Genomic DNA, 25,587 nt, shown 5'->3' on the forward strand with positions numbered 1-25,587 from the left:
GGAACACAATGCTTAAATCACTATATCTATTGTTATAACACTGTAATAACACTGTTTATTATTTTCAGATAATTCTGTCCTGGCTGGATGAATCTGAAAGTCTTAATCAACATTTCGGCGGTAAACACGTGCGCCCACGCCCACGCTTCACTGACCATCACCCGTGAGCCTCGCGTGCCACCGACGACCGAAAAGCGTCCAAGCAAAAGACGCGTGTTTAAGGACCGGAAGAGTCTGTTTCCTGTCTGTAACAAAACCCAGTCCCCCCCAGAGAGAGGGAGTCAAGGAGCTGTAGGTGCTGCAGCGGTTCTACGATACATCATCTTCACCGCGTTAAGCCGCGCAAGGTCAGGCCAGGGCAGCAGAGTTCTGAATCCTGCACGCTGGGAGAACGCTAAAACTTCACTGTCCACCTGTGCAGAGGTCAGCCAGGCCTCTTGCTTTAACTTCTTCTTGGAGTTGGTGGGCTTGTTGCCAAGGCAGCGCAGAGCGTGTTACTTCTTGTTCGCCCTCTCCTCTCCGTTTCACTGGCAGAGCAGACTAACCTGTTGAAGCAGCGCCTACTCCTCCGCAGGGTGGCAGGTTCACGGACGCATCCGGGTATCAGTCCGCTCAGAGAAGTAGGGCTGAAAGTCCCCTTGAGACTGCATTAATCAGATCAGAGTTTAGTCTCATCCGCTGCAAGTAAAGTGTGTAAAAGTGTGTGTGTGTGTGTGCACTAAACGTGACTAAAAAGTGGGTTCATTTCCCCCTTGAGGCCTTGAATCAAGCTCTCAGTGTGTATTTGGCCTCATGTAGCTCACAATGCTCTTTCCTTCATTCCACGGCCATCTGTCAGAATGGCAGAGGACCAAAGGGCTGTTGTGTCTCATAATGGTTCAACTCTCCGGGGGGATGCAGGAAGGTGCGTCTTATCAGCAGCCCGTGTGATGGTGTCAGTAGCGTAGGGTCCAAGAGTTGCTATTGTGCCCCAGAGTGACGGATGACAGCGCCTTCTCACTGGAGGAAATGGGGGGGGGGGCAGATGCAAGACCGAAGGACGGATTTCAATCTCCAAAAGTCCCAAATATTTGACGCAAAACAAAAAAACAAAAAATTGAAAGCTATGCTAAAAGCTTCCTCGCCTGTTTCAACTCCCTCAGAGCTTGTTACAAATCACGTAGCTTGTTTGGAAGACTGCAGGACGGCGATGGGGCTGAGAACCAAAATCCTGGTCCGTGCTTCAAGGGCCCAACTTGGAGAGTTTGAATGGAGGAAGTGAGGTCAGGCCAGTCTGGGTCCCTTACCCTTTGCCCTCTCTTGGGACTCATAAATTAGCCTGCTGTAATTCTCTACCAGACGGCCTTGCCCCAGCAGGTGCGTGTTTGTATATATGAGTGCTAACAGGGGATGTAAGCGCTGTAATGTCCGTGATCTACGGTGTTGGGAATGTAGATGGGAGGAAACACGCAATCTAAATATGCTTATCCTCCCCCCCGCTGCAGGGGCCGTGCAGATAAAGGCACAGCAGTAGGATGCTGAGCCTTAAACAATCCCCGCAGCGGGTTAAAAAATATTACAAATATCAAAGGTTAAATCAAGTTCATCTTGTTACGGGCACGGAAGGGAGGGGGGGGGGGGGTTCAAGAACTCGCTCAGGCTGCAGCTCGCTTGGGAAAGTTGCTGAGAAATAAAACTATGCGTGCATCATTGCTTTGAGAGGTAAACATCCTTGAGAGAAAACGCTTCTGTCGCTCCAGCAGCCACGGTGGTATCTGCATCAAAGTGACGGGTTGTTTAAGGGACATTGGGACGTCCACTGAGTTCATTGGAATATAACATTTTCAGATTCCATGATTCAAGATCTCCTTATGTGGATGATTTTTTTTTTTATCAACATCGTCACCGGCGTCAGCCGATCATCAGGTTTCTCAACTCTTATAATTTTGTGGCAGTTCCGGTCCTTCTATAATCGACGGACAAAAAAGTAAGCAGTCGGTATAAATTCAGACTTGGGTTTCCACTTCCTGTCTTTGTTTCTTTGCGTGCATTTTTGTGTAAACCTTGAGTCTACAGAGCCGGAGCTGGCCAAAAAGACAACATCAATCAATTCAGAGTAACGCTGCGGACCTCGTGTTTGAGGTCCCACCCAGACTTATAGAGTAAAGGCTATATCGAGCGATAAACGCATTTACAGATGCTCTCAAAAATAAGGATCAAAGTCAAATCATAGTTCAGAAGTGTTATGTTCAGTTAAACTGTCTTGAGCAAGAAAGAACATGTTCATTGCTCTTTTTTTCAAAGTACTTCACTCCTAAGATAAAAAAGTATGCTGGCTATAATTAAATATTAATTAATATGTGGGGAGGGGTGGGGTTGGATCAGAAGATGTATGTTCTGTAAAATCAGTATAATACACAAATACAATCAGGTGCAAACATGTTGTGTTGCTAGGTTACCAGCTTTTGCTCTAAGCTAAGCGGCTAACTGAATGAATCTGTATTATTGCAGACATATGAACGTATCAGCCTCAGAATCATATGCAAGGAAAGAATTGGAAAAAAAATGTGTTCATGTCGTATAATTCCTGAAGTTTGTGCGAGAGATTTTTTGTCCGAATCTCTCTTGGGCAACGGAGGGAAGAAGTTTGATACTTTTTCTCCCTTGCGTTCCTTTCAGCTGCGGAAACAAATCCGTTGAGAATGTGACATTCAATGTCGTCACAGCTCAAGGGAGGGGAGGCGTGGGGAATTCAGCATCCTGCAGACTATTTATCGTATCATCATGGTGTCATTTGGATTTTGTTGAGGAACACGTTGAGCTGCTTCTGTCACCCGCAGAAGAATTGTTGTTCACGCAGGTTCTCATGTCTTAAGCCTGCCTTTTGTCAGGTGTGCCATAAGGAGAGAGCAAACGTTTGGATTCACACACACACACACACAAAAACTATTTCAAGTTATGATATTAAATGGAGCCCCCACACACACACACACACACACACACACACATAGCACTGATGTGTGTGTTGTTGCGTGCACGCTCCATCAGTCGCTGGACTTCACAGGGAGGTCCTGTTCTCTGTGTTGTTGCTGTGTCTAGTCTCTTGTTAGAGAATTGATGACACTGTCTCTGGAAAACAAACAAGGCGGGAAGCTAAGAAGTTGGTCACTCACCACAGCGCTCTGACCCAGAGACGCAGGGGCCATCGCAACGTGCGAGCAACGCCCCCCGTGGAATGTGCCACGGTGTGTGTGTGTGTGTGTGTGTGTGTGTGCACACGCTCCTGTTTGTGTTGCCACAGCTGGAATGTGACTTGTGTCTGAATGTGCACCTTTGTGTTACTGTGGCAACAATGTTAACCTGCATGCAAAAGAAAACACTAGTTAATACAAGCTATAGTTGGCACCACCATTGTTATTTTTTTTTGGTTGTATTTGCTTTACACGGATACGTGCCAAAATAAATGTTTCGACAAATCCAAGTCAAGAAAGCACAAAGAGGGCCTTTTGATTGTTTGGCTGACTAACTCATTGATTTGGAAGTGACACGCTCGCCAGAGGCTACTCCTGTCACGCCTTTCTCTGACTCAACTCACATCACAGCCCAAGACCGTTGTCCCGGGGGCCTCTCCGGGGCCGACAAACCGAACCCTGGCCGGGGCCCCCTGAGCCTTAATCTCAGAGCTCAAATCCCATAATTGCAGAGCTGACAGTTGATAACTAACGTAAGAGACACCCTCACCTGGTTGGAAAGAATGAAAACATCTCCTGTCAAAGTGAAGGAAGGAGATGAGTGGGGGGGAGGGGGTGTTTCCAGTTCCAGTTCCTATTAAGAAAGTGAAAATCTGGAGGGTAAAATAGAACCTGCAGCATTCATTGTGATAAATGGTATTAAGATATCTGCTCCACTTGTAATGTATACATAATTATAAGTTTATAGAGCCCGGTTGATATGATCAGAAATAACGTTTTTGGGTATACAACAATTTAAAACTACACTTGTTTGCTGAAGCTTCTTTAATTCATGAAGCTGACCCCCATTATTATTCATCAACATAAAAAGCCACAGCCTCTCATTAGCTTATTAAAAATGAATAAATTTTGTATCCACTGCAAGCATAATTTATATTTAATTGTCTTTTACCATAAAAAATAAAATAAAATAAAAACGGTGCACCACAAGATCTATATTCTATAAAAATAAAATGTAAAAGTCTGCAGAAGTGGTATCCGTTTGAAGTTTTCTGTTCTCCTGGTGATGATGAGCTGAAACATGCTATAACACAACGTACAGCTGCAGGGATCTACAGAACGGAATGATGCTTAATGTATTTCTCTGTCATTGCAATGCAGTCATTTGACCCAGTATTAGCATAAAAACATGTATTAGTACAGCTTTAACTTGGAGTTCTCATACAGAAAACACTTACAGTATAATACTGGACATAGATAGACGTAATAGGGCCCCAGTCAGGCTGAAACGCTTGCTGAGGGAGGGGGGGGGGGGGGCAGGCTGATGGCCCTCGTTTATCAACCACTTCAGCTTTCAGAGACAGCTGTGGGGAGAGCATAGAGGAGATGGTGTGTTTATACCACAGCTCTGCCAAGGACAGACGGAAAGCCTTCTACTTATATTGTATGCAGTAGAATGCGAGTCTGTAGAGTTTGGACTCAAGGTGACATTTACAATAAAATGTTCCACCTTGCTGTCTCAAACAGATCTTCTTGTTAGGGCCACATCTTGTTACTTAATCTGATACTCCATGCCCCCCCCCCCCCCCCCCCATCTATTAATAGAGGGCATACCAGGTTCCTGTCAGTGCGCCTGTTGAAAGCTTTAGCGTGGCCGTGGCGCCACCTCGTGGCTCTATTTTGTACTGCAGCTCAGGAATTGTGTTCATCAAAGGGCCAATCATAGCCCGAGGAGGGCGGGTCATGCCGGTGTCACCTTGGCTCGGGATTGGTAAATCTCCCACTCCCCAAACAGACACCTGTTGAAGGTGTCAGACTGTGAAACTGGAGCGTGTAAGCCTCACGCGTGTCTCGTACTCGAGCCATGATGTCTGTGTTTTGCGAGGTCCCCCACGCAGAGCCTATCGCTGTCTTCCAACTAAATGAAGATTTTATCAACGACACATCTCCCAAAAAGGTGAACCTCAGCGTGGGAGGTAAGTTTGTTTTTGCGAGTCGGGATTAGGAAACGAATCAAGTTTTACTGAGTGTTTACACGATTTGGTAAATGTGCTGGAGGAGATTATCAGGAGGCCAGGGATCACTGTGTGTGGGTTTAACGTTCCAGATGTTTTTGTTGTATCCCGTTAAATTTCCGCCTGGTTTAGCATGCCTGCTCCTCTCACCTCGTCCCTTGCAGCGTACCGTACAGAGGAATGCCAGCCATGGATTCTTCCAGTGGTAAAAAAGGTGGAAAAGATCATGGTGCAAGATGACGAGCTAAACCACGAGTACCTGCCCGTCCTGGGCCTGCCTGAGTTCAGATCGTCAGCCTCCAAGATCGCCCTGGGAGACGACAGCCCTGCCATCCAGGAGAACAGGGTGTGTGTAGTAGTAGACGGTGATGTGCCTATTGTGGCGTGTAAGAGTTCAAATGAACCCAATCGCCACGGGAGGCGAAGTCGAGGGGGTTAAAACATTGGAGACGCAGAACTTTGCACAGTTTTATTTGCTCCGGATCGCAGAGAGAACGGGTTTGAGGACTTACTTGTTTGCTGTTGTATTAGTTGACATTAAATACCTCATTAAGCCGGGGCAATCTTCCGAATGTTTCCATCACTTCTGGTGTATCCTGCGTTCATGCGGTCACTGACTTCTCTGGGACCGCCAGGTGGGGGCCGTGCAGTGCCTAGGTGGTACAGGTGCTTTGAAAATGGGTGCAGAGTTTCTCCGCCGTTTCCACAATGGAAAGAACAACACTAAAACACCGGTCTATGTGTCTGCACCAACCTGGGGTACACACACACACACACACACACAGTAAACAGCGTAAATGAACTTTTGCTTCTCATCCCTGTACTATCGTCCAGACAGTACTATTGTGTAACTGTTGACTTCAGTATTTCAGTGATCTGGATTCTTATCAGTTCCTTTTTATCTAGCTGAAATCTGAACTCGAAGCGCTAAAACATTTACTGTTCCAGCAAATCACAGCGGCCTTTTCATTCACGCTGGCTTTGAGGATATCCGGCCTTACAAGTACTGGGACGCAGAGAGGCGGGGCCTTGATCTGGGTGGTTTCCTCGGTGACTTGGAGGTTAGCAGATATGACGGACGGATATGCTCATGTCATCAGTGATTTTCCGTCAGGCGTGAACTCTGCTTGTTTGTCTCTTTGTCTTCCCACAGAGCTGTCCAGAGCGCTCCATCTTTATTCTGCATGCATGTGCCCATAATCCAACGGGCACAGATCCCACACAGGAGCAATGGAGGGAAATCGCTGCAATAATGATGGTATGTAGCGCAGACGCATTCGCACCAATGCAAGCCGACACATTGGGCCTTGTACGTAGTTGCGTTTTTGATTTATCCATTGCGACACACATTGTCGCCACCACTCTGAACTCACCGGAGCTCTTCGCTGAATGGAAAGTGCAAAAATACTCTGACAAAAAAACGGCTGGAAATGCTTTCCTGGTGCATGTGAATAATCTGGAGTTACTCTTTCACTGTCTTTGGCTCCAGGAAGGGCAACGTGAAGACGATGGCTGACAGGGTGATGCTGATGAGGGCTCAGCTGAGCGCTAAGCTCCAAGCTCTGGGAACACCGGGGACCTGGAACCACATCACGGAGCAGCGCGGCATGTTCAGCTTCACAGGCCTCACCCGTGAGTACAAAAAACGGATGCACAGAAAGAGGAAGCGCTATATTTAACAACGCCAGTGGCTGCAATTATGCTGAACATCGCAGGGGAAAATGTATAATGAAAAAATGCGAATAAACTTAAGGCAATGGTCAGAATGACAATAAAAATTAAATCAATCCTGCATTTACTTTCAGTAGCTCCGAATACCACAGGTTTTGTTTCTCTCACAATCTAGATTTGATCACAGTGATAACATGTAGAAAAAAAAAGGTCACTTCTGCATTTCCTTCAGCCAAACAAGTGGAATACATGGTGAAGGAGAAATGCATCTATTTACTGGCCAATGGTCGCATCAACATGTGCGGCCTGACCTCCAAGAACATCGATTACGTGGCTGAGTCCATCTACGAGGCCGTCACAAATTTCCACTAGATGACTACGCTACCCATGATCCTCTGTGATTCCTCCTGGGGGAAGCAGCTTGTGGAATTCCGGGAGCAATCACAATGAAGGAGTCCCTCTAAACGTGCACTTGGCGTGCTGACCCTGTTCCCCCCTCCGATTTCAGTGTCTGGTTCTAAGCTATAGGGCTAGCCACAAAGATGAGCGGAAACCCCATCCGTAACTAATGATGTTCATAGTTTGTCTCTTTTCGTCATGGTGGTCTGGTACTTGTACCAATATTTGTTCTGACATGACATACTTTACAATAACCGTTTACTTCCTGAAGGAACTTTGAGAGGATTGGTTTATGGGTGAATGCTATAAATACCTCAGCAGCGCTGGCTCCAGTATTTAAAGGTCCCATATTATGAAAAACTCACTAATAAGGTGGGTTTGAGTCATTATCAACCTAAAAACAGCAACATGTTCACCAACTACATCATGACGGAATCACCCTTGATGCTAAATGAAGATGAAGACCAAGATATTTTTACTTGTGTTATTGATCCCGTCTTCCGTCTTCTACACATGACGAAACCTTTGATCTGCACAAATGGAACTGAGCCGTTCCAACACATGCTCAAAGTTGTGAGGATTGTGTATCTATTTGATGAACGTTGCATTGAGACCGCATCGATCAGCCAGTTTACTATTGGATCACTGAGGTGTTACAGCAATGTTTTAGAATGACCCAAGCACACTAATAAAGATCTCTAAACATCACAATGTTCATTGTTCAATATGTTGATATTTCATGATTCATGATGCCTTTACAAATAGAATGAAGTGAAGAACCAGATGAATAGAATGTAATAGCTTAATCTCAGCCAATATAAATAGTAAAAACAAAACGGTAGACAAATAACAGATTGATAAATTTATTAATTATCTCTCGTGCAGAACATCTTGCTTGTCTGATAATATCTTTAAATAACTTTTGTAATCATCAAATTACAAAATGTAACTTTGCCTTTTAAATCCCAAACAAACTGCCGGTGGAGGCTTGAGGTCGGCGTGCGTCGTATTGCTTTCCTCTCACACATCTTGTTCGGCGTTTCTGTCACAAAACACGCCAGCCGAGTCCAGCCTGGACTGCAGCCAGGTGGTGAATCGGATTTATTGTTGCACCATTTGATTTCCAGAGAAATGGCTTAAAGTGTTCCATCAGTGCGCAGCGTTCTGCAGCCTCCACCTCCATCTCTAGTGGACGATGACTGCAGGTCATTTCTGTAGCCACCTTGTTCCTTTCCTATTCATATTCATTGTTCCTCAACTTTAGCAGTTAAAAGTAACTCAGGCTGCTGGTTTGTTTGAAAATCTACAGTCCCTTTAAATTCCAGTGCAGGTCCAGTCCGCACCTCTGCAAGAGACGTTTACGATAAAGCAGTATGATCCTACTCATGCATCCCTCTGCCTAAGCATGCACATGGAAACACGAGGCTCTCTACAGAGGACGGTTCTGCAGGAAAGGCAGCATAAACTAACATGCATGTAGGAAATAATCTTCCTCAAGAGTGCATAAAATATCAGCTTGAATCCCGAATCGCTCAAAACCCCTAGCTTATTTTTAATCGGTGTATCCGGCTAAAGTGACAGACACTGAGCGATGGACTGTACATAGAAAAGAGGCTGATATTGATGCAATGGAATGTTTGCTTCTACTTGTTATACTAAATGTAATCAAATATCAGGCTAGTGTTTTTTTTTTTAAGGGAAATAAAATTAAACTATGGGTAATCCAGGTAGTATTTACTGTGTTTGGTTGTGTGAGGTGACTTTTATGGTGCCTTCTTCAAATCACTTTTGGTAAAAAAAGAAAAATCACTTGTGAAATTATGATATTTGTCTCTTGCGCAAGCATCTTTGTGTTGGACTTGCTGGGTGGTCGGTGTGTGCAATAAGTAGCCATTCAAGTGGCGAAATAATTCATGGCTTCTTTCACAACAATTGTGCTTTTTGTGCTCTGGAGGCCTGAGCTGACAGCAAATGTGTCGGATGGTTTTGGCTCAGATATAATCCAACAACATTGTTCATTGTTCAAAGCCCCTGCTTGAATGCCCTAACTAAATGTTAATAGTTCACCCTCCAATCAAAGATGCGTATTTCCCTCCTACTGGTTTTTTTTGGTTTCAGGTTGAGGGTTCTGGAGAAATCGGCTGCAGAGATTTCTGCCTTCTCTCAAACATAATGGAACTTCCTGCCGCTTTGCAAAAAAATATATAGTGGAACCTCCCAACAGCAAAATAATCAAGAGAGGTGGGTTGTGCTTCTACTCGTGAAGCGATGCTCTTGCTTGGTGGAACATGAACTATACATTTAGCATGCTTTGCTAGCTAGCCAGCAGTCCATGGACAAATGCATGCTTTTGTATTATGCTATGGGAACAGGTCTGGAATATTATTCTGGATGCTTTTAGCCCCATCATCAGTGAAGTCCCATCTATATTTGAGATACGCACGCATCTCTACAGCTGCGATCTACAACTCAAAATGATACGAGGGGATGAACAGCACTGCAGAACAGGAACAAAATGAATGTTTCTTTTACTTTAGGGTGAGCTGCTCTTTCAGAATGATGGTTCGCTCTACTATGAAAAAAAAAACCAAGTACCACGAGGAACGTTCGTCACAAAATCCTGCAGAAATCCTCGTATGGCTGGATAAATTATGTCAATCAAAACATTTTTTTCCATAGCTGTCCCCACTTTAGAAGTGGGATGTCAGGCAAAGGTGGGGCGACGTGTTCCAGTGGGGACCTGAGTATAAGTGGTGACGACAATACACGAGTGGGTCAGTCAGTCTGGGCGTGGAGGGACTATGAAGGGGTAGTTGTGTGGTTGAGACAAAGCAGGCAAAGGGGAAGAAGCTGTGTGTGTGTCGCCCGCTCTTCCTCAGTGTCGCTGTGCTAGCTCGTCACTGGCAGCTGCTCTGAACCTTCCTCCGGGCTCTTTTCTCCGTCTTGAGACTTTTTTCTCCTCTTGTTGCCTAGAACGCAAGGAGGTAAGTTAATAGTAGTTACCTTTGCATCAAACGTCCACTGACTCATCTCACGCTGAAATAGCATCCGCCCTACTGAGTGGCACAGCTGTTGCTCCCTGCGTTCTCTGAGCCAGCAGGGACAGCTGCATCTGGAGAATGCGCTCTGCAGCAAAGAGTAGGTTGCCGCGTGGGACCAAACACAGCACCGGTTGCTAAGATACGCCCGGCGCCCGTTTCTATGTCTCACGGAAGAGTTTGCTCACGTCTGACAACGATGTGTGGTTGTGCTGTCGCATCGGTGTTTATGACAAATGACTAACTCACTCAGTTTACGCAGCAGCTTCTTCCCGATGTTCTCCTCGGAGCCGGACAGAGACACGGAGCTGATGAAGGGAGAGGTGGACGGCTGAGACTCTGCAGGCGCATCTGGAGGAGGAAGTATAAAAGACGACGGGGAGGGGAGTAGGAGGGCCGAATGAATCCCTTAGCCTGCAGCGATATGTAAATAACAAAGATGTAAATTACGTTACTAGACTGTCCTCTTTAATAAAAGAGAAACATGCTTTCTTAAACCACACAGCACTGGTTCAAATATAACCTTTCTCATCAGAATTCTTTCTTGAAATGATTTCCATGCAGTTTTCCATAACTGAGCGATAAGAAATGAACGATCCAGTATTCCTGAGGCAGCTTTCGGGATGCATGAAGCAACGCTAACCTTCCTCGCCATAATTCTCTGGTCGGTCCTCGTGGATGTAGGGAATTTCATCCATGCGGAGGAACACTGTATCACTGGGACTCCTCTGTCCATCAGATTTGCTGCCTGTGGAGAAAGAATATGACCAATCAGTCCGAAGCTGGATGACGGCAGCTCCTGCCTGTAAGGACAGCATTTTGTTATTGGTTAGTGCATTTTAAGGTCCAATTAAAAATAAAATGGTGATGAATAAATGAATGACTCAAAGTGTGCTGCTTAAACTCCATGTGAAGATGAGCTACAGCCAGAAGAGGTGATTTTGTTGGTGCAATCTGTGTGACGTGACGTATAACCAGACCGACGGACGCATCTGTGTGGGGATTTTTTTTTTTGGCACGTTACACGCGGCACAAGACAGCTGGTGTGGGAGGAAATCCTTTAAGCCTGGAAACCAGTACAGATTGGCTGATGTCATATTTGCACCAGTTTTATGAGTGAGTCGCATTGTGTGTGTTTTTAGTCTTTACAAATCAAAAATAATACTTATAGTGAATTCTATGTTTTAAAAAATATATAAAGAATTCATTGCCATTGGACCTCCAGATCATCATGAATTTATAAGTTGCCACTGATTAGCCAGTGTCCAATTCATCATCTATAGACAGATGAGGAGGAGGAGGAGGAGGAGGAAGACAGGAGGGAGAGATAAGGCAGTCCCATTTGAGAATGGGCTGCTGTCAGACAGGCTTTGGGCTCTTTGCCTGCTGAGCACTCAAACAATGTTTGTTCCTTTGAAACTCCTCTTTCTTCCCCCTCAAAAGAACTCGCTCCTGGTCCACTGAACATCTTCATTGAATGGATTTGTTGCGATATCAACCAGTGCAAGAGCAGAATCATCGTCAGTATCAGAACAAAATCTAAATAACAGAGTGCAGAGTATTCACGTCTCTGAGCGAAGCTTAAGGATGAGGGTAAAGAAACAGATGTATTTTAGAGGGGCTGGAGAAGAGATGCCACCGTCTGACCATCCAGGTAATGAAACTGCGCTGTCACGGCGATCATACATAACATAGCGCATACTTACGAACAATGCGGTTTCTTTCATTGAGCTGGGAGGTGTTGCGAAGGACGCCGTGTGGATGGAGGTGAGCGAGGCGTGCTAACCCCAGCCGGGTGTGTGCGTGGGTGAGGGGGAGGGCGATGCTGTGCGATCGGGCCTCTGGGACTGGAGGCCTCCCCTTTGAGTCGGGATCCACTGGATCAGGTGTTTGAGGGGAAATGTCCATCCTGGTGGCTGTTATGGCGTTCTGGTAGTGGCTCCTGGTGATCTGTGTGGGCGTGGGAAGAAAGCGTTACCATGAGTGTTGTGCGTGTGTGTGTGTGTGTGTGCGTGTGCATGTGCGTGCGTGTGTAAAGAGCTGCCTTCATGCCTAAAACACACATAGATGGGGAGACAGATGGAATGCAGAGAAGGTGAAGGAGAGGTGAAGTAAAACACTGCATTCGACAATTAACTCCAAAATAGTTATGGTTGAAATTGAGCTCAATTATCCCAGTGATTACAGGAAGTGTGTAAGTGCACGGCGAGGAGAGCGGCAGGCAGGAAGCCTGCGTTCCGTCAGAATCAGGGATTAGGAAATAGCAAACATTGCCTCAGAGAAAATTTAATTAAAATTATTATTTTAAATGGAGGAATCTTTTTTTTTTTTTTTCAGTGGGTAGGAAATGATGTTTAGTTTATAATAATGCCCCCCCCCCCCCATATATATCTGTGCTGTGTGTAGGTATTTCACTTTGTAACCTTGATGATCTGCAGATCTGTGAGCTGCCGGACTGAGTAGTCGGGTAAGTAGAGCGCTCCTCCTCCAGCGGCGAGCTGGCCCACGCTGCCTCCACTCAGGAGTAAATCTGATTGGTTCAGACCGCTGCCCCGGGAACTGTACCTCTGACCTGGACCGCATACGAGAAAAAAGAAACATGCTTTTAGTTGTTTATATATCGTACATGTAAACATAGATATGTTATCATATGGGGTCAAATATCAGAAAATATGAAAAGACCATGTAACCAAATGTTTGTCTCCTATGAAAACCTCCAAACTTAATTTAGCTATTGAGCACATCCGAACTGAATGTCTACATTAAAAGTAAATCAATCCCACAACTCCCTTCTAATAACACATTAAGCGCTTCATTAATGCTAAGGGATTTGTATTTTATTATATTGCAGCTTGACTTAGAGGCACCTGTCAAAATGTTATTGCTTCTGCACTTGATTAGGAAACGTAAAAAAAAAAAAAAAAAAGTCTAAACCCAGTAGTGTCTCAAGAAATGTTTTCTGATTGCATTCAGCACCTAAGCTAATAAATAAATCATATATGAAAGACGCACAAACAACAACCACAAGAAAAATAAGAGAGAGAAAGAGTGTGTGTGTGTGTGTGTGTGAGGGAGAGAGAGATAGAGAGAGGGGGTTTCTGCTTGCTCTGCAGTCTTAGCCGGATTTCATCTAATCCTGCCAAGGTCGAGTCCTTCCACTGGGAAATTCTCTGAAATCACTTCTTTTTTAATTACTGTCTTCCCACGGCTGCTGCTGCTGCAGGCTGACACTTTAAAGACACCTGTTTCAGCAGGTTCACAACAAGCACTGCGGTAAATTGAGGATATTCAACACTGAACTCCTCATTATCACCCTAAAAAAATCAAACAGCATGGCTTCATGTGTGCGTCTACTTACTAATGGGCAGGGGTGGGATGAGGGCTGGCGTGCCATAATAGGAAAATGCACCGTTTTCAAAGCGGAGAGCCTCTCGTCCTATCTCCACCTCCACCCGCCCCTGCAATGTCAGCCATTTACATGCATTAGAAATATGCAGATAAATCGAGCGTTATTTCTCGGCTTCAATGATCTTCATTCTAATTATTCACTTGTGTATATCTGAGCAGGGTTTGTGTTTTACCTGCAGGATGAGGACAAAGTAGTCAACGGGCTTGTTCCTCTGGAAGAGGTAGTGTTGAGGAGATAGCTTCCTCCTTGGATTGAACTTGAGTTCCTGCACGACGCTGGGATGCTTGATGACACGCAGTAAGATCTTCTCCGACAGGTGACAAGGTCTGAAGGGCTCCACCTCTGTGGGATAGATGAATATAGACACCCAGACAACACAGCGAGGTGAGTCAGTGAAAGGACACCATCGTCCCTGCGTTTTAAACTAGGTTTATGTGAAGGTTCACTGCGTCCACCCACAGACGACCTACGCACAGTACTACACAGTACTACACACTACTACGGCGATACCTGTGGCCAAGAAGCGGTGCGTTGCGAGCAGCAGCTGAGGCGAGATCTTCACCTTCAGCTCGTTTTCTGCCAGTTTGAAGATGGAGAAATCCTGCAGCTTCCTCTCATGGTTGGATACTCGCCTCTTATTTCGATTATCCGCTACGAATACACGCAGATTAAAAAATGTCTTGGACAGGGCAGATTTCACATTAGAATATTCTTTGATAAGGTGTTACCTTTTGACAGACTCATTGTTTCACATGTGAAAATGTTTTAGACTTCATGCACTACATTCATTAATTGATGTGCTGTAGCTTAATGAGATGCATGCAATTATTACAGAATCACAGATATCATTTCCTGTAGCACATTTATCTGCAGCTGCAGGTGTCAAGAGATAATCCAGTGCTGTGTGAAAAAGACACTGATTAATACATGGATTTATGTGCTGCAAATGCACCTCTATGTTGGTGTGGATGTGCATACACAGACAATAAGGCACTCTAATACACCCACACGTACGCATCCTCGACACAGATTATATCACACGTGTAATTGAAATTGTACCAAACTTTTATGTTCAGTTCTGTGATTAAAAGAAAAAAATATTTTTGCCCTAACATTGGCATGCAAATAAGTAGAATTTGGTTAGCAAAAAGATTAGCATTGACATGAAATGCCTTTCCTGCCAAGTCACGATGAGCAGATTATGTTGATTATAAGAGGGCCATTTATTTCACATTATGTAATGACACAGCAGCAGGGAGCTGTGAGCAGCTGGAGAAAGGTCGGATCAATAGTTTAATGGGAAATAAGGGTAGAAGAGAGGGAAATACCATGTGCAATTAAATGTGACTTATTACACCCTTAAATATATGTTGGATCGAGTACTGTCCAGCGATGCTGGGGACCACGGAGCTGCACAAACTCCATCAGAGACGACAGCTGCATGCATTCATAGAGTCAGTCATACAGACAGTCATTATTAGTGTGATTCTATAGCGTACGTACTATACAGGTCTGTCTCATCCACAATCTCAGACTTGATGATCTCCTCTATGACATCCTCCAAGGTGACGATGCCCATCACTTCATAGAATGGGTCTCCCTCCCCCTCGCTGTTCACCCTCTGCACCACAGCCAGGTGAGACTTGCCTGCATTCACCAGAAAAGAGCAAGGGTAGCGGGCTGATGTTATAAAGTGTTCACGCAAAGGGCGGAGAGAGAACAGCACGGGCTAAAAATACCATGAGTCAACAGCCTCCAACTGGATCTGTGCAGTCAAGAAGAAAATCAGCATTCAAGCGCCAACTGTGGATGTTGGGGGGGGGGGGTCTGGAGTCGCTTTGACAGGTTAGAAGACTTGACCCTTAGTACACACTGAGATTAGTCTCAGGATGTCTACATCTGCCAACGAAACCGCACATGCTGCTGTGAACACACACACACACACACACACCTACACACACACACACACACACACACACACTTTTCACACGAGCAGACCCAGAAGCCCCCACTGACAACGTTTGGTTAGACGTAAACGCCTGCCAGACACAATGACACAGGTCACTACAGCACCATGTCAAAAATAGGTTATCTAATTTGTGATGTCACCAGAACAAAGATTTGAGAACCGGAACGTATAAATAGTCTCCAGCCTCATTAAAAAAAAAAATCAGATGGGCCGATTTAGTATGTGTGTGTGTGTGTGTGTGTGTGTGTGTGGGGGGGGGGGGGGGGGGGGGGGGGGGTCAAAGAGATAAAATGTTTTAATCCACTGCAACAAGAAAGAAATCCTGATTGACTGACGGGCCGCCACCGCCGCCTTCGCAGGTCGCACTCAGCGCTCAGGTCGGCTTGTCTGAAGAACTCAGGTGAGTCGGAGGTGGATTCGGCCATCGGCCGCCGATGCTTTTTGGGCACCGCATTACATCATTCGTATGTTATATAATTCTCTGGCAGCATGCGACACAGACTTAGTGGACTCACACACATGGACGTGCACGCCTGAAGCGAGACCAGGCCTATCATAGAAGTCCCTTTAGCAAATCGTTCCGCTCCACTCGTTTCAAGGCTCCTCCAGTCCAGTATGTGCTGTTGTGGGTCATGAATAATATCTCTGCATATGATTGTGCATTATGTGTGCGTGTGCTTTTTCTGCAAACGTTACAGTTAGTACTATAGAAGGCAGACTTTTAACAGATTAGATTATAGAAACTGTGATGGTTATTTTGTGCATTGTTTCGTGTGTTTAAAGTAACAAAAAAAAATCGAATTCTATTCGTAATGATTTTGTTTTTGTACTTGTACATTACTTTATGATTTTTTTTTCTTCTTCTACTGCCCACATGTATAGGACGAACAATTTCTTCAACATCTTTCATGTAAAAACAACCCAATAGCATCCTAATAAATTAAAATTTTACATCATGGTTTATTTAGCTCTTTAGATCTTTCTGTCATCAAAGCGTAACTTCATGAAATGTCAAAGATGTTTCTTTTTGGCTCATTTTTCCAATATCTGCAGTCTCAATTTCACTTCTGACATTACTGGTGACACCTCACCCCAGCCCCTCATCCATCTCAGCGAGAGACGCTGACAGCTTCCAGACAGGCTTCCTGAACAGCAGGAGCTCTTAATCCATGAGAGCAAAGTCGGAAGGAGGCGAAAGAGCAGGGAAAGGTTGCAGCTGAATTTTTCATGGCTGCTCTGCAGGCTTTGCGTGGCGATGACCTTACAGAGAGCAAGAGCTTAAAAGGCACCACGGGCTGACAATTAAGTGAACGGAAACTATCCAAAAGCGAACTTCACCTGAACCTCCACCTGGATAAATATCACATATTATGGGAACAGGCACAGATCTGGACCTTCTGCTCCTCCAGTGAAGCCAGATGTCTCCACTTCTGCAAATTCTGTTTGTTAACAGGACATTGAATTGCAGATATTAATTGATATATACAAGTAGAACAAGCAAGGAGGTGGAAAAAGTTCCATTTTGAAAGTGAGTTTTAGTACATAGATTATTAAAAATAACCCCATTTGGGTCCATGCATGGCCTTTAACCTCTGGCTGCACCACTAACTGTGACACTATATCAGTTTCCACATGTGTCTGGCGGGTCTGGGGATCCTGGGGCTTTACTGGTGCACCCACTGTGAGGCAAAAGCTTGATGCATACACTGAAACACATTTAGCTGCTGTAGGAGGCAACCCTCCAGACTGCCCGGACACACATATGGCGCCACAAACATTCCACGCTCGTTTTTCATTTGGTAGCTGTATACTTAAGTTACATGTTACCTCTCTTAAATTCCTCCAGCATCACATCCAGCTTGGTGTCGTTGAACACGCAGTGCATTGGACGCTTGTAAAACTGAGTGATTGTTTTCAGAGGGGTGCAATCGTCTGGATCCACGAAAGCCAAGTCTTTGACAAACAGGATGTCCACGATGCTGGCTCGCTCATTCTCGTAGACCGGGATCCGGGTGAACCCGCTCTGCATCACGTCTGACATGGTACAAAAGTCCAGCGTGGCGTCTGAGGACAGCATGTAGCAGTCTGACAGCGGGGTCAGCACGTCCTCCACGGTCTTGGTCCTCAACTCCAGGGCTCCTTGGATGATATTGAGCTCCTCTTTGACCAAGTCGTGGTAGGGGTCCGTGACGCGCAGCATGGCCACGAGCTTCTCTCTGGTGTAGAAGTTGCTGATCTCTTGGCGAAGCAGGATGTCCAGGATCTTGGAGACCGGGTAGGCGATGGGAAAAAACACTAGCATCAGCAGACGGGTCGCACAGAGGGTCTTGGAGGCGATTGCGAGGCTGTGCCGGGACGCTACAGAGTGAGGTAAAATTTCGCCAATAAAGAATATCCCCATGGCACACGAGGCGGTGGACAGGGCAGTCATTCCTAAAATCTGACACATCCACACAACGAAACATGTATTTGTGAGCACGTTGCCCAGCACCACAGTACATAGTATGTAGTTTCCATGTTTACGCACTGACTCGATTTTTCGCGCGTATTTCTGCTCCTTTTCCGTGCCGCTGTTTTGCAGGACGCGCAGCTCCACGGGGTCCAGCGCCAGCATGCTGATGTTCAAGCCGCTGCAGAGCGCAGACAGCCCCAGCAAGAGCACCGACACGCCCGCCTGGAGCCAAACGTCCGCCCCTGGAGGTCTCTCCACCACCGCCAGCCAGAAGTCTCTGGTGCTGAAATGCTCCCACTTCACGCCATCGAAGACGCACATGGAGTAATATTTCATCGCCTCGCCTCTGCGGAGATCTTTGGCGAATAGTTCCATCAAAACTGAATTCTGACTGGAGGTGGATCTGTAAGAACCCAGCAGCTCCACGTCGGAACTGCGGGCACTCTCCTCTTCGCACGAATTGCCGCCGGACTGAAGCCGCTTTTCCCCGTCCCGGCTCTCCCCGCCTGGTTCCTCCAGAAACGCGATCCACGGAGCGGCAGGCGCGCCGCCGGGTCTGCCGCTGACGTTCACGCTGTCCATCGATCGCGATGCGGGGTAATAAACCCTCAGGACGAAGCGAGTCCCCTCGGTCGCTCTCAGAATCCCGTCCTGCACGGACAGGTCGCCGCTCTGGGTGTCCTCTGGTCGGACGCCGAGCAGCGCTGCCGTCGTCGGGGTCGGCAGAGAGGAGAGGGCGGCGGCGAGGAGGAGGAGGAGAGGGAACCGGCGCGGATGCAGGATGCAGCGGGGAGCATCCGCAGCATCCGCAGCCATCGTGCTGAATGAACCGCCGAAAGACGTGGGAGAATTTGGGTCACGTGATGCGACGAGATTGATGGACCATATCCATGAGGAAGAAGATGGGGAGAGAGAGAGAGAGAGAGAGAGAGCAGAAACCTTAAGTACTCATGACAACAATGACGTAGGCCTGTCTTATTTGCTTTCTGCAACATTCTAAAAATAGAATGCGGGGGAATGCCCAATCATGAATGATTAATGTGACACGGGGCGCAAAATACACACAGACCCCACCGACATCTATAGAAAATCATTAATAGACTAAATATTAGACAGGAAGCGCAACGGAGATTATTTAGAGTCTGACCACACGCATCGTGTTGTAGATCATTTATTGTCAAGGTTCAAGGAAACGAACAATATTTGGGTGGAAAAACATTTCAATATTTGACCTCTCTGCGTTTTCTGCTGTATCGGTTCTCCACTAGATGGCAGTACTGTCACTGGTTTCAGTGTCGCTGAGTGGACTGAAGTCTCAGTGACTCAGACTTCATCCACGACGCGTGTTCATGCGTGCATTTATTTCTTGGTCACCGCCGGGGATCAACAGGCTTTACTGGTTGCTGTAATCTCTTTACCTGTTTAAGAAGAAAAATATTCCTGCAGCTTTATAAATATATACAACTTGTAATCTTTTATATCTCGGAATCTAGTCTAAAGTCTAAATTGGACAACCATATAGAAATGTTAATTTATAAAAACAATAATGCACTGTTGATAAGATGACATTCCAATTCTGTAAATCACTATTACGACCATGCGTGCAGTCCGGTGAGGACTCTTATCATTATGGCTGTTTGGGTTAATATTACCGCACAATTCGCTGCTTTTGACTTGTGCTTTTTAGACATGGATTGACTGGATGACCAGTTACAAGGTAGGAAACAAAGACTGAACACAATAACAGAGCGATCTGATTTCAGAGAACAGGCAAGGATTTAGCTGTTCATTTGTGTTTATGAATGTATCCGATTTTAACACGTGTAGACGGTCAAACGTTGTAAATCCTCTTGTGTGTTTGTAGTATTGGATTTTTTTATTTTAAATATTAGTTGCTATATATTCCTTTAACACTAAAATGTTCTGCTATAATTCACTCGCAGCTCACATGAAGCATTTATGCAGCATCTTCTTTAACTGCTGAACAGCATTCGTGCAGCCGAATGGACGTCCAACAAATATCTGAATACATTTACAAAATGAACTTAGAAATAAACACAGTGCTTTCTTTTTATTTGGTAAACTCATGGCAATAATATTTTCCTGAAAAAACTGTTAAATAATCCAGACAAAAAAGTAGAACAAAAACGGGATCAACAGTGAAGATGTGTCCTTTAATGCTGAAAGCTTATCCCGTTTATCCTGAACGCAATCGTGTTCCGTTTATCGGTGTTGATAACTGAATAATTTTTCAACTAAACGTGTTTCATACAGATTTTCGTTCGTATAATTGTTTTCGTTTGAATTAAATATTTTCGGTTTAAATCTAAAAAGAAAGTTATGGGGTTTAAAACCAGAGATATTATATTTCATGCAATTCAATATAAATATTCTGATTGTTAACCAAATGTGAGGATCTGTTCTAATGTTGATTTTTTAATTCAGATTAGAGCTTCAAATAACATGAAAACGTTTTTTTAATTCAATATTTCCTCCACTAAAACTCTAAATGTTGGAATACAAGGAATGTTGTATAATATAGAAATCATCCCAACAAACAGGAATGTCCGAATATTATTCAATTATATTGATGTTTCCGAATATAGGATAAAGTTTCGTTTCATTTCTCTTACAAAAACATCCCCAATACTATAAATAGCACAGCAGATGTCTCAAAGCACGGTTTGATATTTAAAGGCTAATTAAAGAAGAAGAAAAGCTCCTCGACTATAAGTAAATACACGTTAAGCAGACTTTTCCATTGGACATAAATACTGTGGCTCTATTGAAGCCACATGTTAACTAGGAGTTCCGTCTCAGCCACGATGACAACATGAAGCATTAGAATCTGGGTTGGACCTCTGAAATAAGATCTGCGGTTGGCAACGTCGGTTTCATCTCTGCATGTGACCCCAAAAAAACGCATCAGGCGCTCATGCGTAAACACAAACTGACTTTTCAGGGTCAGTTCAAGAATTAATTAGGATCGTCTTTGCAGATGCGTCGTTCTGAACTTGCAGCATGTGGGTTCTTTTAATGCCTTTAATGGGAACTTTCGTGCGTAAAACCTCAAACGTTAACACCTCGGGTAATTTTGCGGTTTCACGTGCTCGTGCGTATTAGGTCGGAAGGAAAAGATTAAACTTACTTTGGAACATTTTATTCTCGTGTCGTTCTTTGCTCATCTGTGAGACAGCAGTGACCTTAAACAGTAACTTCTCGCTACACTGGCCGCCTGATGAAACTGCGTTCTAGAGAAACCCTGCACACTTTGCTCAGCATTCCACCAAGAACATCTGGAGAGAAAAGTCACAAAGAGTTTAGGTGAGTCCCATGCTTATAGGAACTTAAATCCCAAATTGCCTTTGCATGTTTTTGAAAAAGGGGCCCAGACTGTTGTCCTATCTAAATGTGTAATAGATCAGTGGTTTGGCAAAACAAAGTGAAGCCTCTACAAACGGGAAATAACCTGTTGACAAGCTCGTACTTTCTTGTTTAGCTGAAGGCCATCGTTTGTTCTCTTGAACTGCATGTGCAGGTTCTTGATTCTTCCACTGTCGGGCAGAAAATAATTTCCTGTTGAAACGTTAAATTCACCAATTGGTCGAGCGAGGAGGATTAAAGCTGAGCGCATTTGGGTTTGTGCCATCAGAATGACTGTGCCGGTAAATTTGAAAGGCTTGCGTGTAACCTCATCTCCATTATACTGCATGGTCACACTTTTGCTTGTAGCATTTAAATGCATCACACACATGTGTGTTAACACGATTATGTCAAAACTACTGAACACATTTCTTTGACACTGCGGGTGGGAGGAATGGAATAGACTCCTTATATTTTGTTGCGGGTCTGGATAAAGGATGCAGATTTAATTCCACTTTAGTTCATCACTGAGGGATGGGGGGGGTTATTCTACAGGGCTTACAGTTTAAATCTGCGGGATTGACTGAAGTGAAGAGTATACTGCAGAAAACTTCGCTGAGCGCAAATGAGAGTGTTGCATGCATTGTTTTTACATTAAAACAAATTATTGGAAGGAATAATTCCAGATATGAAATTCTCATTCTCACAAAATTTGAGGCAGCATCGGAACTTGCTCATTTTGTTAGACTTTTCATCATCATTGTTAATCCGACAGACAATTATGCTGCATGTAACGTTCGTCTTCGTCTCTTAATTATGAACCACTTTTGGCCAAATGAGTCCACATAACAACTGTGATTCCGAGTTTGCACTCCTACCTCGGAGAACCTTGGAGGGGCGTTGCTGCCTCATCTCCTCCTCCTCCTCCAGATATTATCTCACAACCGGGAAGGTTGGTTCGGGCGTGCATGCGCTCTTGTGACCAGCTCCGAAAATGCACAGAAGGGCGGGGGGCAGAGGAGGGGGCGAGAAAAGTGGACAAGAAGACAGATCCCGATCGATGAGGCTGAAGTAAAGAACGACCATCGAACTTCGAACAGTTTATTGATTGTTTTTTCCCTTTTCTCAGTCTTCAGCTTCATTACGCGCGCGGTGACCATTCTGTTCTTCAAAAGCAAAGAAGATGCCCCAATCCTCACCTTGCGTTTACCCACGGTCCTTTCTGCGCCTGACATATTTGGCTTCTCTGGTGGTGCAGTCGGTGCTCTCTACCTCCTCCTCGCCTTCTTCCTCCACTGCACACCAAAAATATGCAACCGGTGGGACGCGTCCGGGCTTCATGGAGAGGACGCTCATTCTCTTGGATGTCAACGCACGCAGTGCAACAAGAGTCCTCAACGACAACTTCCTTTCACTGCAGCTGGATCCGTCGATAATCAAAGACGGTTGGCTCGACTTTCTGAGGTACTTGCCCGTTATTGCTCCAGCATGTTTAATGTTCTTCTGTCTTTACGCACGCAGCCATGTTGTCTGAATAGTGTAGCAGCGCGTTACGTGTCCACTCAGGGCACAGAGTGACAACACCCCGCAACACACACAATGCTGCACACAAAAAAGGACAAGTTTTAATCAAGAATAATCAGATTATTCAGTAACATTTGACATTCATTGAGACTGGACCGTTGGTTCAAACCATTGTGGGCATGGCGTTATATATACATCCATATATTTGTAGATTGTACATTTATATATTTATAAATTTACAAAACGTACATTTCAATGGTTATTAAATCTAGTTTTCAAAATGTTCCCCTAAAAATGAATTTCATTTGGATTTAATGCCACTCATTACTTAACAGAATTCATTTATTTTCTAAAACCTTTCGACACACTGTGATAATACGCTGCGTCACAGGCGCTTGATTTTACCGTCAGTAATGCTTATTGAATTACGGAATTCCAAAACTTTTTTATTCACTATCTATAGGCAGACAAACACAATCATGATTTAAAAGAATAACCTTTGATTAAGGTGATGCATATTGTGCAGCTGAACACACTACATCATCACATACAAGTTTCATAATGGAAAATATTTCCAACAACCATTTTATGACCATTTATGATTTTCTTTAAGTGCGTCTTTCCCCAGTTATACTCTCATAATAATAAAACTGTACAACCCGTTTTTATTATTTTACCTTAAATGCGGGAGAGCCGGTTATTCAATTACCGTTCCCCATCACATTTTTTCTCTTTCACACAATCAGTGTTTGTTCTCGGTTGGCCGTTCATGCGCGATGTTTTCCCCAATTGCATGAAATATTGCAAGTATTTATCTCTCATCAAGTACAACTCCATTAACGCCTGAGCAATCTATAAACTGCGTTACTTTATAAAGTAACGTAAGCAGAAGCCTACTGTTGGCTACCGACCGCCACTTTGTTGCGACATTTTAAATTAAGTGCCACGTATAGGCTGAAATAAACAAGCGGATTAAAGTAAATTAACTTTTATCATTTATTAACATTCGTTTGCATGAACATCAATTTTACTTGGACTTGAAATTAAATATTTTAAATGCCTTAGAAAGCTTTATTCATAGTTTTTATGCATCATAGTTTAACTATACTACTCTAATCTAAACTATAGAGTAAGAAACTCTTTTAATAAGACATTATGGTTTATAATAATGATCATTCATAAAATAATTTATCATGCACTACAGTTAAGGACACTTTAAGGGGGTCAGACACCTGAAAATGTTTTTTTTTTTTTTTAATAAGACCACTGCAGATGATACTGTTATGGTTTAACACCAGAAAGCGCTGTCCGGTATAGTTTGATTTAAAGTCAGAATATTTCCAAAGTTCAGTTATTATAAAGTGTTCCCCTCCTGCATGCTGGGATCGGCAGCAACTCCCGTGACCCGCAATGCGGAAAAACTACTGTAGACAAGACGATCGACCAGGAAATGGATGTTTGGTTTTGTGTAAGAGTCTCAATTATCAGTTAAAATTAGACTTTTCAGAGGTGAAACTGACATCTTGGCCCCAGGTGCCATAAATCATGAGCTATTTTGCTCATGTGCGCCCCCCCCCCCCATACATTTTTACAGACATTATAGGCATTTTAGTCTCTGTGAAAATACATGATGCAGTGAGTTCGGGGAAGATTTTTTCTGTTAAAAGCGAATATTAATATCTTTAATAAACATTGTAAATTGATTGAAAACGTGGAGGAAAGATTGATCATGCAGAGAGGGAAGAATAAAAGGGGTAAAAAAAAAAAAAAAAAGAGTCTATGTTAAAGGGGAACAGGACAGAGGCCAAAACAGAATTTTTTGGCAAATCCATGGAGTGTGCCAAAGTAGTATAAATGTGAAAAGCAAATTGTTCAAATAAGCTGAGAGGTGCTTCACAGAAGCAGCTAGTGACTGTTCCACTGAATTCTACCAGCTGCCCCATCTTATAGTGAAGGTCAAAAGTTTCTGAAGTGTTTTATAGCATCATATTCTCTTTATATAAATATATCAGAGATCCACTACAAGTTGTAAAAGTAAGTAAGATAAAGCAAGGTGCATGTTTTTTTTTTTTTGGTATTCCACCAAATAGTGACTTCACTAAATAATGACAAATAGCCTTCAAATTTAAATTAGTGTTAACAATTCACATATGACCCTTTATAAGCCTCTGTTTTACCTGCTGCTGCTTTCACAGTGTGAATTTATGTATTTGTTATTTTATTCTTTATCAAACTAACAAGTTTGAACCGAGGCCTAAACCTGAATCAGTGCGTTTTTCCAGTGCAGAGTTGTGAACCTTATTATTTCCGGTGTGCCCTCAGCTCCAGGCGGCTCGTGACCCTGGCGCGCGGCCTGTCGCCTGCCTTTCTGCGTTTTGGCGGGAAGCGGACCGACTTCCTGCAGTTCAACAACCAGAAGAACCTGGCTAAGTTCAGAGGCCCCGGGCCAGACTACTATCTGAAAAACTACGAAGACGGTGATTTGACCTGACTATTTCTACCTCTGCTTGCATAAATGCGACTTTTTTTTGTCTGTCTTTCCTATTTGTGAGAAGAACAAAGTGTTTTTGTTGTTTA

At 44.2% G+C, this 25,587-nt stretch overlaps 3 protein-coding genes across 3 annotated transcripts in view; 2 read left to right on the forward strand and 1 right to left on the reverse strand.

The window, feature by feature from the left end:
* The first annotated feature begins 5,037 nt into the window (after nucleotides 1–5,037).
* LOC137915573 (aspartate aminotransferase, cytoplasmic-like) lies at nucleotides 5,038–7,228 on the forward strand. The gene is made up of 7 exons (XM_068758773.1): nucleotides 5,038–5,146; nucleotides 5,350–5,531; nucleotides 5,821–5,944; nucleotides 6,134–6,246; nucleotides 6,339–6,443; nucleotides 6,679–6,817; nucleotides 7,089–7,228. The coding sequence occupies exons 1-7, from the start codon at nucleotides 5,038–5,040 to the stop codon at nucleotides 7,226–7,228; spliced, it is 912 nt and encodes a 303-aa protein (XP_068614874.1).
* Nucleotides 7,229–10,144: 2,916 nt separating this feature from the next.
* LOC137915566 (metal transporter CNNM1-like) lies at nucleotides 10,145–18,945 on the reverse strand. Its single transcript, XM_068758767.1, has 10 exons — nucleotides 17,499–18,945; nucleotides 15,206–15,349; nucleotides 14,213–14,353; nucleotides 13,875–14,044; nucleotides 13,652–13,751; nucleotides 12,717–12,865; nucleotides 12,000–12,243; nucleotides 10,937–11,041; nucleotides 10,543–10,644; nucleotides 10,145–10,224 (listed from the first exon to the last, which is right to left on the reverse strand). The coding sequence occupies exons 1-10, from the start codon at nucleotides 18,937–18,939 to the stop codon at nucleotides 10,145–10,147; spliced, it is 2,676 nt and encodes an 891-aa protein (XP_068614868.1). The 5' UTR covers nucleotides 18,940–18,945.
* A 3,724-nt stretch (nucleotides 18,946–22,669) lies between these two features.
* The window catches only part of LOC137915572 (inactive heparanase-2-like), a 41,544-nt gene continuing 38,626 nt past the window's right edge, over nucleotides 22,670–25,587 (forward strand). Inside the window, exons 1-2 of the mRNA XM_068758772.1 lie at nucleotides 22,670–22,950; nucleotides 25,333–25,487. Of these exons, the coding sequence (XP_068614873.1) occupies nucleotides 22,670–22,950; nucleotides 25,333–25,487 (436 nt within the window). The remainder of the gene's footprint in view (nucleotides 22,951–25,332; nucleotides 25,488–25,587) is intronic.

Source organism: Brachionichthys hirsutus, unplaced genomic scaffold, assembly GCF_040956055.1.
Source record: "Brachionichthys hirsutus isolate HB-005 unplaced genomic scaffold, CSIRO-AGI_Bhir_v1 contig_819, whole genome shotgun sequence".
Classification (NCBI taxonomy): Eukaryota; Metazoa; Chordata; class Actinopteri; order Lophiiformes; family Brachionichthyidae; genus Brachionichthys; species Brachionichthys hirsutus.

Coding starts and splice junctions, on each gene's coding strand:
- LOC137915566 (XM_068758767.1), bottom strand. CDS start 18,939: ATGGCTGCGGATGCTGCGGATGCTCCCCGCTGCATCCTGCATCCGCGC. Junction 15,350..17,498: donor GCTGGAGGAATTTAAGAGAG/GTAACATGTAAC, acceptor TGGTGAATGCAG/GCAAGTCTCACCTGGCTGTG. Junction 14,354..15,205: donor GGATGAGACAGACCTGTATA/GTACGTACGCTA, acceptor GTGTATTCGTAG/CGGATAATCGAAATAAGAGG.
- LOC137915573 (XM_068758773.1), top strand. CDS start 5,038: ATGTCTGTGTTTTGCGAGGTCCCCCACGCAGAGCCTATCGCTGTCTTC. Junction 5,532..5,820: donor CTGCCATCCAGGAGAACAGG/GTGTGTGTAGTA, acceptor TGGGACCGCCAG/GTGGGGGCCGTGCAGTGCCT. Junction 6,444..6,678: donor AAATCGCTGCAATAATGATG/GTATGTAGCGCA, acceptor GGCTCCAGGAAG/GGCAACGTGAAGACGATGGC.